Source organism: Mustela nigripes, chromosome 14 (assembly GCF_022355385.1).
Source record: "Mustela nigripes isolate SB6536 chromosome 14, MUSNIG.SB6536, whole genome shotgun sequence".
In the NCBI taxonomy this organism is placed as follows: domain Eukaryota; kingdom Metazoa; phylum Chordata; class Mammalia; order Carnivora; family Mustelidae; genus Mustela; species Mustela nigripes.
This window is the reverse complement of record NC_081570.1, coordinates 14286697-14302869: the sequence shown is the minus strand read 5'-3', so window position 1 is coordinate 14302869 and position 16173 is coordinate 14286697. Positions and strand designations below refer to the sequence as shown.

General features: G+C 51.2%; 1 protein-coding gene across 1 annotated transcript in view; it reads right to left on the bottom strand.

Moving 5' to 3' along the window:
• Nucleotides 1-450: 450 nt before the first annotated feature.
• Nucleotides 451-16173, bottom strand: part of VWA5B1 (von Willebrand factor A domain containing 5B1) — a 55366-nt gene continuing 39643 nt past the window's right edge. Inside the window, exons 13-22 of the mRNA XM_059375052.1 lie at nucleotides 15499-15682; nucleotides 14439-14629; nucleotides 10969-11170; nucleotides 10175-10489; nucleotides 8232-8369; nucleotides 5101-5232; nucleotides 3792-3866; nucleotides 3075-3144; nucleotides 2418-2535; nucleotides 451-957 (exon numbers count right to left, since the gene is read on the bottom strand). Of these exons, the coding sequence (XP_059231035.1) occupies nucleotides 451-957; nucleotides 2418-2535; nucleotides 3075-3144; nucleotides 3792-3866; nucleotides 5101-5232; nucleotides 8232-8369; nucleotides 10175-10489; nucleotides 10969-11170; nucleotides 14439-14629; nucleotides 15499-15682 (1932 nt within the window). The remainder of the gene's footprint in view (nucleotides 958-2417; nucleotides 2536-3074; nucleotides 3145-3791; nucleotides 3867-5100; nucleotides 5233-8231; nucleotides 8370-10174; nucleotides 10490-10968; nucleotides 11171-14438; nucleotides 14630-15498; nucleotides 15683-16173) is intronic.

Genomic DNA, 16173 nt, shown 5'->3' with positions numbered 1-16173 from the left:
AGGCAGTGGGCAGCAGTGGTCTCCCGTGCTTGGACGAAAGCTTGCAGGTCTGGTTATTGGCAGTCTTTGGGTTCACTCATCCACCCTTTTATTGGGGGGGGGGGGCGTTGCCCATGGGACCCTTTTCCAGAGAGAACTGGGGTTTAAGCTGTATTTTCTCTCTCCCCACCCCACAGCTGCCTGGGCATTCTTTGGAGCTTCTAGAGATCTCGTCCAACCTCCCTTACCTCACGCACTTATTTTACAGGTGGGGAAACTGAGGCCCAGACAGGGGGTAGGAGCTGGCTTACAATCGCACAGCTAGGTGGTAGCAAAGTTGGGATTGAACTCAGGCCTCCTGACTGCCAGTCCAGGGCTCTTTCTAGCAATCAGTATATTAGCTACAGCTGCAAAAGCTCCCCCCGTGCCAGGCCCCCACCGTCCCCTCCCTCTCCGCTCTTCCCACCCCTACTACACGTAATTCGGGTTATAGCAAAGCATGTTGAATTCCAGGTTCTCGTCCCAGTGCCGCAGGAGCACAAACAGCTGGCGGGCAGCTGCCTTGAGGGTGCCCCGTGTGCGGCCCTCGGGTACCTCCTGCTGCTCCAGCCATGAGTTCGCTTTGGCGGCCACCAGCTCCCACTCCACAAAGTAGGAGGCTGAGCTGTGCTCCAGCCACGCCAGCGCCACCACGGTGGCCCACAGCTTCCCCGTGTGTTCTACTACAGCCCTGGGCTCCCAGCCTGGCTTGCCCTCTGCCAGGGGCTCCGGGGAGAAGCTGTCGCAGGAGGGGAGCCGCACGGAGGGGCTGGTGCACCCCTGGGGACTCGGGGTCTTAGACTCTGGCTGGCGGGCGGTGAGGGACACTCGGTGACAGGTGAAGGGTGAGGTCCACTTGAGCTTCTCCATGGGGATGTGGACGGCCTCGCAGAAGGCTTGGTTGAGCAGGAAGGCTCCGGAGGCCAGCTGCAGAGACACCTGTGTGTGGGGCAGCCCCTCAGTGGGCCTCAAACTTTTTAGACTGTGGAGCACCAGGCCGTGCAAAAGCCTGGGTCCACACAGCCCGCCCATTCATCCCCCCAGATGCCCCTCCCACCTTGGAGATCTGCAGGGTACTCCAGCCAACCGAGCATCTCCGAGCATCTCCGAGCTTACCCCATGGGCACCTCAGGCTGGTCAGGCCCAACCCAAGCTCTTTACTCCACACCTGCCTCTTGTCCTGTGTAGGGGGGCCCTGCTCTGGCTTTGGGGTCATCCATTGCCGTTCGGCAGACTCAGGGCAGCTCACCTCCCTGTCCCTCCCTCCACACTGATCAGTTTCCAAGTACCGATGGGTATACTTTCTACTCTGCTCAGCAACCCGACAGCTGCCTCCACTCCCCTCCCCTGCCCGCCCGCTTCTCCTCTTTCCTGCCTTGGAGGGGTTCTAGTAAGGCATAAACCATGGAGCTCTTTGGAAGCCATCAGCTCAGTGACTTCAAGTTTCTCTTAGAATCCGCGATTTCCAGAGCACTGGCTCATCCTCTCTCTGCCCCCAGCCCCCAGTGCTCTGGTCACCAAGCTCTCTCCTCCCCACACTGCCGGCCACGACTCCTCACCCTCTGGTCTCGGTCTGACCACTGCCTGGAGTCTGTGTCCCTCCGCAGCCACCACACCTCAACGCACCAAACCCGACCTCTGAGTTCACAGCACCCAAGCATCAGGAATGTCTGGTTCCTTGTCCGTGCCCCCACTAGACACTGAGAGCCATGAGCTCAGGGACTCTGTGCATCCAGTTCAGGGTCGTCTCCCAGGGTCTAGCATCATGCCAGGCTCCACAAACACTTAAGCACAAAGCTCTGTGGCCCAGGTGCCTTGGAAATTCAATGTGACACTATGCCTCGGGCGTATAGGGACTCGGACTGTGTGGGGCAGCTCACACCATGGCCCCTCCCCCAGCACCCTCTGATCCCCAAGCCTCACTGGGCCTCCCATGCGGTGGGGCCAGGCCCCCTTGCTCTTCAATGCAGAGGACCCCCCCCCCCACCAGCTTCCCTGCTCCAGACTTGGGCTTCTCACCCTGCCACAGCATGCCGGGCTGTCTACAGCGTCACTTGCTAAACACAGTGTGTGTTCCTGCGGTGTTAATTTTACTTGCTTGTGAGCTATTTCAAGGCTTATTTTTATGTATTGGAAAATAAACACACATAGATGGTGGAGTAGAACGCAAAATTCCTGTGAATTTTTAAAGCCAAGAGAGCAGATTGCAAAGAATATTCGTGAGCTGGCGCTGGCTTCTAGCAGCACTCTTAGGCCCCCCGGCTCTTGCCCTGCTGCCTACTTGGGGGGGAAGGTCTCAGTCTTCTTCCCTTTGGGAAGGGGGACGGGTGGGCAGGAGGCTCCCAGGAAGGCCCCTCAGGGAGTGTTAGAGGCTGAGGTCTGGGGTCTGGGGCACTCACCAGTGGGATGTAGTCGAAACTCTGGGTCCCTGGGCTTGACTCTGGAGCCTTGGTCAACGGTTTGTTCAGGAAGCCCTTGGCTGCCCGAGTCAGCAGCCTGGACTTGCTCAGACTCAGCCTGTGTGGGCGGAAGCGGGGAAGAGTGGCCAGAGCTGTCCCCTGGCGTCCCCGGTCATTCCACCCCACCCAGTGCCCGCTTAGCTGCCCCCAAAAGTCAGGGCCAGAAGGGACATGAAAGATGGCTTCCTCCAACTTCCTCATTTGGTAGCTGGGGAAACTGAGGCCCAGGGAGGGGAGCTTGTGCTTCCTGAGTCACTCAGTGAGTTAGCGGCAGCCTAGATGACGAATAGGTGAGGGTTCTTTCTGGGGCCCTCTTCCAATAGCATGCTCTCGTTCAGCCCAGTGGCCAGAGAAGCTTAGGCTAGCTCTCCCGGGGGATTTGCACCTGCACAGAGACCACAGCGGTGGAGGCGGGGGGCTTCCACAGTGTGAAGACCGGAAGGCGGTGTATCTGGGTAAGGGGGCCTTCTCAATACCCTTCAGATTGTTCATTTTTGTCTAAATGTCAGGTTGGACCTGCTTTCCGCCTTCCAAGCAGGAACGGCCCTGGGGAAGCAAGTGGTGGCACAGCCTACCTTGAGGGGAGACCCCATGTACCTGGATCCAAAGAGAGAGTCTGAGGTCTTGAAGGAAGAAAGGGTATTGGTGGCCAGACTGCGCAGGGGACCTGGAGAGCCATAGAATGACAGTTGGGGCATGACAGACGACCCTGTCCACAGGCTTCCTGCCCTGGAGTCGGGGGGAACAGAGGCCCAGAAAGGAGCAGGGGCCTGCCTCCATCCCTGGGGGATCCGAGCTAACCGTTAGACTACAGGATTGCTTTTGGTCCAGGTGGTGTGGGGAAGGATGAAATATGTATGTCCACGTGTAAGAAATAGGCCTCTGAGTTTCTATGGCCAGTGGCTGTTGGTATCTTCTGGAAGGTTACCCGTGGGGGACAGTGATGGCTTCACATCAGCCCCTCCCCCATCCCTGAGAGGGGGGCATTGAGTTTCCTTCCCTGGCACATTGTGGAGGCTTCTGAGCAGGGTTAGGTGGTAGAATGGTCCCTCAGCTGGGAATCGGGAAGTCCGATTCCAGGCCTGGTGTTGTTACTAACTTGCTGTGTGACCTTGGACAAGTCCCTTGACTTCTCTGAGTCTTAGTTTCCACATCTTTAGATTGAGGGTACTCCTCTATTAATCTCACGCAGGGGTGTTTTGAGGAATAAATGAACCACTGAGGACTTTGTTGAGCTAAGACACTCTCTTGGCCAGTGGGTCAGTCACTGTCCCTACCTTAACTAAGGACAGAGTCAGCTGACCACCTACTCACCTTCGGAAGCAACGTACTTCTCGCGGCCCGGGGACGTGGTCTCACCAAAGGGTGCAGTGGGGCTTTCTTCCTCATCTACAACAGATGATGAAGCCAGTGAGGCCTGAGCTCCTCTGGCCCTCCCTCTCTCCTCATCCTCCCAAGGAGAGTAAAGGTCCAAATCCACACTATGTGTGGGGTGGGCTGGGAGAGCCTGCTTGCGTGCGCCTTTGTCTTCCAGAGATAACACCCCTGGTCTACCCTAAGAGTCCCACGCTTGCTCTCTCTCTCTCTCTCTCTCAAAATAAATAAATAAATTTATTAATTTAAGAAAAAAAAAAGAAAAGAAGGGATTTGTGATTTTGAGGGAAGCCATGGGCCACCAAGAACTGAGCTATGGAGAAATGAAAAGGTAAACAGAAACTTCCTCTGGACGGGAAGCCCAGCTTGCCTCAGGACTTACAGCTGCCCCTACCCCTTCCACCGCCACCACAGCCCCATCCCCAGTTTGGGAGGCCCTGAGGGACCAAAGAGCTGGCAGAGCTTTTTAATTCTGGAGTTACACATTCTTCTACCCCTCACACACTGTTCCTTTTTCACCCCATCAATGTCTGTGAGAACTTTCGCTTTCCCCAGGTAAAAACTTAGTACGATCTGGGTGTCTGGCCTCGTGGCCAGGTGGGACTTCTGATGTACTTCCCATGCACAGGAGGAGGCCGAGATCCTCACTGAATGTGAGGGGGCGTGAAGGAAGCAGGGGTTAGGACCCGTGCAGCAGTTAGGCTGTCTTTGGAGGGACCAAAAGACAGGCACGCATCCAGGACACAGAGAGTTAAAACTATTCCTGTGAATGAGTGCCAGGTCACAAAAGGGTCAACTCATAGACACTTAAGGACCTGACAAAATCAGGCAAAGGCAGAAAGGAAGCTTCGGGAATCCTGAAAGGAGCAGATGGTGGGACCCAGACAGATGGAGCTGCCTCTCTGTTCCTCGCTTCCCCCCTTGCTTATTAGGTTTCCTGGCCTTTGGTGCCTGAGAGGACTCAAGAGATTGCAGCTGAGAACAGCCCCCGGGCTGGGCAGACTTTGAAAGGGGGGGGGGGGGGTTGGTGCGGGCACGTGGGCTCCCGGCAGCTCTCTCAGCAAAGCTGTGTTAACGGTGGTGGCGGCACACTGAGTCTTGTCTGGGAGGCCTGGCCTCACCTGGGCTCTGCAAGGGGACCCAGAGCGCAGACTCAGAGCCTGGCTTCTGGGAGCCTGGCTTCTGGGAGCCTTGGACACCAGGGTGCCTCCCAGGCTTAGGCATAGAACACACATGAGGCAGCTCTTACTTAGGTTCTGGAATTTGCCATCTCCTGCTGCCGAGTCTTCCCCGAGCAGGGTCTGAGACCGTCCGAAGCCAGCAGCTGGGCCTCTCCTCTGTCGGGTCAGGACCTGAGAGTTGACCATCCGCCATGCGGCACCTTCACAAGGATAAGGAGAGGGGGTCAGTTGGGTACAACTGTGTTCGTCTTTGCCTTTCCCCCGGGGTCAGTCACTTGTCCAGAGGCAGAAAGACATTGTACAAGGTAAGACCATGAACTTTGGAGCCAGAATGACCTGGGTTTGAACCTCAGTCCCATCTCTTAGTAGCTGGAGGGGGTGCTAGCCCCTCTGTGCCTCAGTTTCCTCATCTGGAAAAGGGGGATAATAACCTTGCCAGGTGCGTGCTATTGCCAAGACGATGCTCAGGAAGCAGTAGTGTTTTCTAGTTAGTTAAAAGGCTGGTTTTCTTAGAACATCCCATTTTTCATTCTCTCCTAATTTGTGGTCTCAGAGACCAAGGTTCCCCTTCCCCTCCCACAGGGCAAGCCCCTGGAGTCACAGGGCCTCAAACAGCACGTGGATAAAGAGAAATGAAGCTATAGCACCCTTAAGTGAGTTTTTGGGAGCTCCACTCTTGGAGAACAAAAGTCTGTAAACTATTCCTTAAAAAAAATGGGGAGTTTGGGGCGCCTTGGTGGCTCAGTGGATTAAGCCTCTGCCTTCGGCTCAAGTCATGATCTCAGGGTCCTGGGATCAAGCCCCGTATCGGGCTCTCTGCTCAGTGGGGAGCCTGCTTCCCCCTCTCTCTCTGCTTGCCTCTCTGCCTACTTGTGATCTCTCTCTCTGTCAAATAAATAAATAAAATCTTAAAAAAAAATAAAAATAAATGAGGAGTTCTACGGGGAGGTAAGTTTGGAAGAAGCTGCAAACTAGAGTCCCTTCTCTGAGCCTCGTGATGTATGTTAACATACTAAAGGCTCTGACAAGTTCTGCAATCAAGGAAACTGTTGAACTTTATTTAATCCAGTGCTTCCTAAATGTATTTCCTAAACTGGGACTTCCTAGTTTGCGCAGAATGGCCGTGCTCAAGACATGCACTTTGGGTCCTGGTTTCCTGAACTACACTTTGGGAAGTACTGATCCAGGGTGCCTCCATCCCAGGGGGCTGTGGGACTTAGGTTAAGACATGGACCAGCTCTCTGAACCTTCCAGGCTGTGTGTGCTACAGACGCTAGGGGGATGGTCTGAGACGGGCAGGGAGGGAGAGAATGTCATTTGGGTTGACAAAGCCCAGTGAATGAAAATATGCCTAGTGCAGCAACAGTCTGGGCCGCTGGCCAGAGCCCGAAATGAGAGCAACCCAAGGAGGGAACAGGTCATCGATGGTTTTGGTGCCATAGATAAAAAGCAGCAGGAGAGGAGGGAGACGGGAACAAGGAGAGGCACATTTTGTTTTCAAACATTCTTTCAGGAGATCTGCTAAAAAAAACAAAAAAGAAAGAAAAAGAAAGGGGAAAAAAGGAGCTGCAGAGGGTAGGAAAATGTAATTCAGGAAAGAAAAAGTACATATAGTTTATGTACCTATGAAAAGTATCTCACCAAAAAAAAAAAAAAAAAACACACAAAAAAAAATTCCCCAGAGAGAGATTCTTCCCTTGCCTACAAGCCTGGCAGCATTTAGAAAGACAAGCAGCGCACAGTGTTGGTGCAAAGCCGACCCCCTGAACAACCTTTGTAGTCAGGTCACTTTGAAAAACTTTAAAACTCATCCCAGTTTTAAACAGGCAGGCCTTTTGATTTGCAATCTTACTTCAGAGAGTTAATTAGCCCCAAGGAGATAACCTGACAGGGGCATAAAGATGTTCTTTGGGGGCGCCTGAGTGGGTTAAGCCTCTGCCTTTGGCTTGGGTCATGATCTCAGGGTCCTGGGATCGAGCCCGTATTGGGCTCTCTGCTCAGCAGGGAGCCTGCTCCTCCCCCCGCCCGCCCCACCGCCCCTCTCTGCCTGCCTCTGCCTACTTGTGATCTCTGTCTGTCAAATAAATAAAATCTTAAAAAAAAAAAGATGTTCTTTGCACCATAATTTACAATAATCAAGAGGGGAGTAAAATGAAGGTCTAGTATCTGGGGGGCTCATGGAAAAGGTTCTGATAAACGTTAACTGGTAATTGAGAGGATCAGGAGGGAGTATAGACTCTGCAGCCAGGCCACGGGATTCCAAGCCTAGCTTTGCCTCTCACTGCTGTGTGACCTTGGGCAGGGAGCTTAGCTCCCTCTGCTTCTATCTTCTCACCTGTAAAATGGGGGTAATAATAGCATCTACTCTGCAGAGCTGTGTTGAGGCTTAAGACATTCGATGTAGAGGGGCGCCTGGGTAGCTCAGTGGGTTAAGCCACTGCCTTTGGCTCAGGTCATGATCTCAGGGTCCTGGGATCCTCTGCTCAGCAGATCCTCCAGGGTCCTCTGCTCAGCAGGGAGCCTGCTTCCTCCTCTCTCTCTGCCTGCCTCTCTGCCTACTGTGATCTCTCTCTGTCAAATAAATAAATAAAATCTTTAAAAAAAAAAAGACATTCGATGTAGATAAAGTGCTTTAGAATCCTGTCTAATTGATGATGAACATAGAAAACCCTGTAGCTATTGAAGTGGTGATAGACATTCACCTTCGTGGAAAGATTTTTTTCCACACCCACATTTGGTAGAACACAGCACCTATCGGTATAATCCAACTCATGAAAAATTATCTGTCTTTTGACTTCATAGAGAGAAGTCTGGAAAGATGGTCACGCCAAGGAGGTAATGAGGTACTCATTTCTGGATGACTGTCAAGTCCAGGCATTTTTATTTATTTTATGTCTTTCTGTATTTTAGAATTTTCTATGGAGAGCGCACACATTGTCCCAATTGGAAGAATACAGTCAAGTCCTATTCCTTTGGTGGGAAAAAGGGAGTGGGGGTGGTTTCATTGTCCTTTGCAGAATAGTGGGTAGGGGTTCACGTACCCACCACCCTGTGGTGACTGAACCATTGGCCAGGGGCCTTTTTGCTTCTGGGCCATTCTTTGTACCCCTCTCTGCGGGTCTGCACTCCTTTGTGTCCCAGTTCCCCTCTGCCAGCCAAGGGGGGCTGCTTGGCTCTCAGAAGAGCCCATCTGCCTTACCAGAGTTGGGGTACCCCACCACGGTGGGCAGGTACCGGCTCTTGCTCACGTCCACAGGCATGAAGACTGTATACTTGCTGATGACGTTGCAGGCTTTGCTGGTGTGCACAGCGTTCGCCTGATAACGGCGGCTGGACCCTGCGGAGGGAGAGGCTGGGGGTCAGTGTGTGGACCCAGAAAGTCCCAGCTGACCCAGGAATTCTGGAAGCTAAAAGAAGGACTAGACCAGTGGTCTCTGTCTTTGGGATTCCAGAAGCCCTTCAAATCAAAGGGTTTGTGCACTTGCCCCCGCCCCCAAGATTATTAACCTCCATCATCATTTCATAAAATGAGGACATTTTAATGTAAAAGAGCTAAGACATCTAGGACAAAAAGATAGTTACACCCCTTAAATAACTTGAGTGTTATTTAAAAAAAAAAATCCTCTAGGGGTACCTGGTGGCTCAGTCAGTGGCCTGAGTGTGCCACCCTCAATCTTGGGGTTGTGAGTTCGAGCCCCAGGTTGGGTGTAGAAATTACTTAAAAATAAAAGCTAAAAGCAAAAAAGCAAAACCCCCAAACCCTCTATGTCACCCGTATTGTCTATTTTAATTTTGCAGCTATCCGATAAAAACTATGCTGCAGGATTTCATAGGTCCCCTGGCAGGGTGGGGACCACTGGTCTGGCCCATTGGGACAATCTTGTAGAGAAGATTGAAAACCAGAGAGGGATAGCAGAAAACACAGGGTCACACAGCGAGTTAGTAATGGCCCTGGGATCAGAACTCTCAGGATGCTCTGACCTCCAAACCCAAGTTCTTCCCACAAAACAGGTGAGCAGTCTCCAGAGGGTTGTGTGTTCTCTGTATCTATACCCATCTATTCTCAGTGTGCACCATCGTGATCCCAGGAATCACGGTCTTAGGAAATTTTGCCCCAATTCCTGAACTCCGTTAGTTCCCCGCCATCCCTGTTACAGGATTTCTTGGAACCCTGTATTTCTTAATAGGACAGTTAGGCCAAATGCAATCAATTAATTGTGTGCGCAATTATTTGATTCATGTTGGCTTCCCCGCTAGTGCGTGCGTTAAGGATTGGAATTGTGGTGGTCACTGCACTGTTCAGCCTCGAGCCTGGCCCCGAAATGATCCAAAATCAATAAATGGCGTTGAGGAATGAGTGAGTGGACCAACTAGGTCTAGTGGGTTCTGTAATAAGGTGTGGTCCCAGGGGAGCAGGTCAGGGGCGATCCGGCTGGCCCCGTTGTTCTGTCTCTGGAGGCCTACGGGGGGCGCTGCAAGGAGACGCCCTGGGAAGTGAGAAGGAATGGGTACTGCAGCAGCCGGGGAAAAGGAAAGAGAGGAGAGGACAGGACAGATCACCGGATCACCAGATCTCCAGATCCCCGGATCACCGGAAGGGATGGGAGGGGTGAAGGAACCCAGGGCTAGCGGGGAGGCATCTGGGGGCTGGGTGACCGGGCGGGGCGAGGGGTGGCGGTGATCAAGGAAGGGATGGAACCCTAGGCTCAGTGTGTGTGTGTGTGTGTGTGTGTGTGTGGTGGGGGGCAGGGGAGGTGGAGGTTGGGGCTGGTTGTGCTGGGACCGTGGGGAGTCACCGGGAGGCAATGGTGCGGGGTGGGCGGGCGGTGGAGGTGGGGGCGAAGAGGTGGAGCACTAGACAGTGGCCGGCTGTGGGAAGAAGGAAGTTGCTGAAGCCTGGGGAGGAGAGCAGATCACCCTTGGGTGGGCCAGGAGGAGGGTGGGGCCTTCCGCGGGACCTTATGGAGGGGGTAGGGCCCGGGGTGGGGAGGAGGAGAGAGGATCACGGTGGGGGCTGTAAGATGGGGCGTTGGGCGGGGCTGCGAGGAGGGGGCGGGGCCCTGAAGTGGGGAGGGGTATGGGGCGGGGCTTCGAGGAGGGGCTCCCGGAGGCGGTCAGGAGCCCGCTGGCAGCCGAGCTCACCTGGCTCGATCTCGCCTTCGCGCTGCGCCAGCTGCTCGAAGTCGCGGATGATGGCGCGGGCCGCCAGGTGGTGGAAGGTCTCGCTCCACAGGTCGGCGTCGTGTGCCCCTCCCCTCTCCGGGCCGGGGGGCCCCAGCTCAAAGGTCACTTCCCACTGCAAACGTTGACTGTCCCGCAAGCCCTTGACCACGGCCTTGCCTAGCACCGGGCCTGGAGTGGGGGGCCTGCCCGGATTGATCCGCTCCTCGGACTCTGAAGGGGGCTCCCAGTCCGAGGACGTCTCAGTCTCGAAGGCAGAAGGGTGATGGGACGGTTCTGCGGGCAGAGGGACAACCAAGCGGTGCTCTGAGCTGGGGCACAGAGGGTCAACCCTCAGGGACGTCATTCCTCCCCAGGGCGCAGACATCGCGAAGCAAGTACAGTCTTCTTCCCCCTACCCTCCACCTCGAGGAACACACGACTTCTTCCCTAGGGCAGCTGGATGGTATGGACCTGTCCCCAACATGGGGCAGACCCACCTCCAGGAATCCAGTACCCGAGGTGGCCAGATAGGGTGGGCAGTGAAGAGTGCAGCCACAGGGACATCTGGGAGCCTCACAGCCAGCCCAAGGGCCAGGTTGGTCCAGGAAGATCAGGATTTGTGAGGTTCTCTGGCACGGACGGGCCTCTCCACCCCCCTCCCCGCCAAGGGCACAGACAAAGGCGTTTGCCCTCAGTCCTATCATATGAAGCTGGGCTACAGTCAAGAGTTCGTCCCTGTCCCCGATCAGGTCCTAAACCCTGTAGGCACTTACCCAGGTCCCCAGGGCTACGTCTGTCTGAGGCAAGCTTCAGGCTAGACCCAAGATCTTGCTCTTTCATGGGGCTCCAGGTCTGGGTCTCCTGGCTGGAGGGCAGGCTGGGTTGGCAGCCTTGGGGCAGCAGAGAGGGCCTTCGGGCCCCTGGGCCCCGGAGTTTGGGGCCCTGGCTCAGGTCCAGACCACTGTTCAGCAAGGGCTAGGAGTGCAAGAGGGAGGGGTGGAAGCTGAGATCCTGGTGGCTGCCCCTTCCCTCCACCCCTAGCCACAGCTCTTTCTCAGGGCACCCCAGGTCCTATAGTACTGCAGGCCACATAACCTACTCTCCACTACCCATGAGAACCATCAACACAGATAATCCCAAAGCATGGATACAGCCCAAACCATGGAAAACTGTGAAAAATCACATACCAGGGATAATATTCTAAACCCACTCTTTTTTTTTTTTTCCATAAAGTTTAAAACTTTGTGTGTGTGTTGGAAGGAGGCTAAAATTATCAGCCTTTTCCTTATGTCTTCTCATATGTCATGCTTAAAAGGTCTTTCCCACTCAAAAAAAATTCTAGAATTTTTATGATTTATTTTTGTTTGCTTAAATCTTTGACTCACATGAAATTTATTTTAGTGTAAAGAAATAGGAACAAACCTTTTCCTTGGTTTTCTCAGTAGTACAGATCTCAACACCACTTCTTAAATATGGTTCATTCATTAAGTTTCTAAGGTTTATCAATCTCCCACCTGTATCCTGTCAAAGCTCACATGTACATTGGTTTTATTTCTAGACCTTCTCTTCTGTATTGTGGATTTAATCTGTCTGTTCTTGTGCTGGTACAAAAAACACCAAAAGGCCTGGGATAAACTGGGAAATATAGCTGCAACACACATGACAAAGATCATTTTCAAGAAAAAGGTCTTATAAATCACTGGGGCAGAGAGGCAGAGGGAGACTATGGATTCAGGGTATGAAAAAAATGCTCTGCCTCATGAACATTGCTCTAAAATAAAATAAGTTATATGATTTTTTTCCATCTTCCAGATTGGCAGATATTTAAACATTTGATGACGTCTACTGTGGCCAACTGGGAGATAGGGTTTCTCTTGTGGACTGTTGATGGGAGTATGAACTTGAGGCACACCTGTGGGAGGACACTTTAGCTGTGTGCTGTCTAGCAACATTAAATATGCACAAGCTCTTTTGACCAAATGATTCCATTTTTAGAGGTTCTGTGGAAATGCACAGGAAGTGAATATCTATGTGCATGTTTGTAGATTCGTTGCAGCATTGTTTGTAAAAGTGAATCTTTGGACATTCTCAAAATGCACATCTAATGGGGGTGACAAATGAGTTATGGAAGATACATGCAATGGAATGCCACACAACAAACACTGAAATGAAAGAGTCAGATTTCTTCATACCAGGGTGGGAAGATGTCCAAGATCAAACATATCTTAAAAAAGTAAATTGCAACCGTTCTGTATTTTGACTGTGGAGATAGTTACAGAACTATGCGTATGTCAAAACTCACAGAACTGTTCACCAAAAAGAGGAATTTTATTGAATACCAAAGAGAGAGAGAGAGAGAGAATTAAAAAGACATTAAAAGAGTAAATTAAAGATTTGCGTTTGGATTTTGGAGATATCCAATGATAATTGGATATAATTGGAGATTTGCAATGTGATTATGCAAAACACATATGTGTGTTTTGTGTGTGTGTGTGTGTGTGTGTGTGTGTGTGTATGTGTGTGTGTAGTATTTTTGGAAGGAAACATTGAAAATCAGAGGGTTTGGGCACAGGGAAGGGATAATTTTTTTACTTTATACCTGCCTGAACTGTTTGAGGGTTTTCATTGCAAACTCTGAGTAAGTAATACATACTTACTTACATAATTAAAGAATATTAAATTAATTAAAAATGAATTTTGTGCCTCCGGGAGCACATATGTTTGGTAGGGGGAAGGGGGTGGGGCAGGGGCAAAAGGCACTTGCAGGGTGAAACAGAAAAAGTGCCTCTCAGGTTTTTAGGTCAACAGTTAATCATCGAGGTTTTCTCATCTCTATTAGGTATTTACTGGGAAGAGGATTGTGTCTCTCCATTAGATAGGGGCTCCTTAGGGCAAGGGCTGGGCTCCTCCTTCCTGTCTCCTCTGGGCCTGAGGTCCTAGAGATGGTACAAGAAGAAAGGGACTGGTCACTGGTTGGATGGCCTTGGTAGGAGCTGGTATTCAGTCAGATCCTGGGTTCCAAGGGGTACTTAATCCCTGTCTCCCATCAGAGGCTGGGATTCCCCTCACCCCTGCCCTACCATCATCAACACACTGAGAAACAGACGCTGCTACAGTTTCCATAGCAACGGATTAGTCTAAGATTCAGCCTTTCACCCAGCCAGAGGCTTCAGGGAGGGTGTATGTGTGTGCTCATGTGTGTGTGCGTGTGCTGGCATGTGTGTGTGCGTGTGCAGGGGAGAATTAGATTGGAGAAGAAGCTGAGCAGGCGATCAGAAAGACATGAGCAAGGATGGGCCAGGAGCAAGCAGTAAAGAACAGATGCTAAACTGCCCAGACCTCTCACCAAGGAGAGTTGCATTTAAAGGACACCTACTGTATACCAGGGGCTGCACCAGGCATTTCCTCTCCTATCAGCCATTGCCTGCAAGTCTTCCACTTAGAGTTAGCTCCCAGTCAATGCCTGCTGATGGCAGTTAGCTCAATCCGCTGTACAAACGACTCTCCCCATTTCCTAGATGGAAAAGTTGGGGCTCTGAGAGGGTAAGCAACATGTGTTTGAAGAGCAGAGTCCACCTGACTCCAAGGTCAGTGTCTTCTAGCTGCATCAAGTGATTCCTGGTTAAGCACAGAGAAGGGCTCACAGGGACAAGGTGGCAATATCTCTCCCCTTGGGAACTAGAGGAGCTTATGGAAAGGCAGAGAGGGATGGCGGTGGTGGGTGGAAGGGGGAGAGCGAAGGGCTGCTTTTATGGAACCGTCACTTACAATGACAAAGCTACATGAAACCCATTCTTAAGAAAGTGGATAATGTATGCAGATAATAACAAACACCAATTTGGTTTAGGACCATGTTTCTCCATCTGGTGGTTTTACCCTCTTCCCCAGGGACATTTGGTAATGAGTGCAGACTGGTTTGGTTATCATGGATGAAGGTGGTATTCAGCTGATCAAAGCTAGGGATGCTGTCAAACATTCTAGAAGACACAGGACATAGCCCCTTCAAATGAGTGTCAATGGGGCTGCTCCTGGCCAGCTGGGAAGTATTGTGTGTGGAGAATGGGTGATGTCACTGAATACTGGATACCATTATTATAAAGAGGCTCAAGCAGATCAAGATCCAGAAAAATGAGGAAGAAGACACTCATTTTGCAGTATAAATAGTGGACCTTGTGGCTGAAGCAGGAGACAGCTCTCTCCCCACCTATGGTCTGTCCAACTCCAACCCGCCGTGCTCAGGTACCTGCAGATCAATCTGCCACCAAGGGTCATCTGTGATGCTCTGGTTGGTGAGGTCCTGCAGCTTGGCTTTCCGAAGTGGGTATCTCTTGGCAGGCACTGTGGGGTCGCTTGCTGTGGGAGCCCTTGGGGAGGGCTTGTGGTGGGTGATCTGGTTGGTGCTGTATGCCCGCCGTCGCTGGGAGAAGTCTAGAGCTGAGTAGGGTGGTGACAAGGGGAGCCAGCAGGGTGGGGAAGAGTGGAGAAAGAGAGAGAGGCCTGCATGCTCCTTTCCTGCTTGGAAAATTCTTGCATTACCCACTGTCTGCCTGATGAAATATTTGTAGATGTCTCACCAACCCTGGCATTCAAAGCCTTACATAAACTGGGGTCCTAATCCATCTACCCAGCTACTGTCCTTTCTGCTCCTTTTTCAGTGTACCCTGTGCTTCAAATGTAAGAGATGAGTAATCAATTGCGATATGTTTTCTAGGTGTCACATTTCTACATCTTTGCTCAGCCAGTTTCTGCGGCCTGGAATCTCCTCTCCCTTCCCACGTCTAAGAAGCAGTGCCCTCATTATGTGTCTGTTGATATCGTCTAACAATGTGTCTTTTCTTGGGACCTCCCACAGCTTATTAAACTTCACTCTGGTCCCTGTCACTCTGCTTCTATCAATATTAGAGCCAATTGTATCTCTTCCCCTAGGCAGAGAACTTCTGAAAGACAAGAATTCATGTTTGCATCATCTTTGTTTCCCATGCTGTGTTTGGTACTTAGCCTTAGTAGGTGATCAACAAATGCCCTATGAATGGAAATTAACACCATAAAGAGTGCAAACAGCTCTAGACCTGTCTGTACCTTCCTTCTTGCTGGGTTTCATGAGCTTAGCCAAGTTGCTTAACACGCCCAAGACTCAGTTTCATCATCTGTAAAATTGGTGAACTAGGACCCATCTTCACAGGTGCTAACTATTCAGTGAGATGGGTTCTATAAAGTGCTCAGCACAGAGTAAGTGCTCAGTAAAATGTAGCAATCATGGCCTCCCTGGGAAAAGGAGTGAAGACAAGGAGCAGCAGACTAACCAGGATTAGTGGTGGCATCTCCAGTGGTTGGCTGGGCATCTTTGGGTTGTCTGAGGTTGAAGTGTGACCCCATGCTCTTGGCAGAGTTTCTGGCATCTGGGCTGGGCCCCTCATCCTGGGATTGGTAGAAGACAGAGCTACTGGACCCCTGGGAGTGAAGCATGCTGTATCGTCTCCTCTTGTCCTGGAAGGAGGCAGAGAAAAGAGGGCTGGGAGTAGATGTCAGAAAGAGCATTTGTAGGGGAGGCAGGGGTAGGACAGGAGGTGGGAGACATTCTATCTTTGAGGATCTGGAATAACAGGAAAGTTTTTTCTTGCTTGAGTCATTTGGGCAGACTTCCATTTAAGAGATGGTGAATGGAACTGACTCTTCATAACATTTATATTGTTTATATTTTTAATTATCTTCTTTATTTAAAAGAATTTTTAGTGTATTCTAAATGCCACTGCTGTCTCCAAGTAGGTAACCAAAATTAACAAAATGAACCATCTGTTCCTTCTCTTCCATTCTCCATGATATAAACACACACATATATAAAACATAAGGGCTTGGGGGTAATTTTTATTTTACAAGAAGTGGACTATATTGCCTGCATTTATCAGTATCTTGGATTTTGCACTGAAAACATTTTGGAATTCCTGTATATCAGCCATTCTTTTAAACCTTTGACTGTA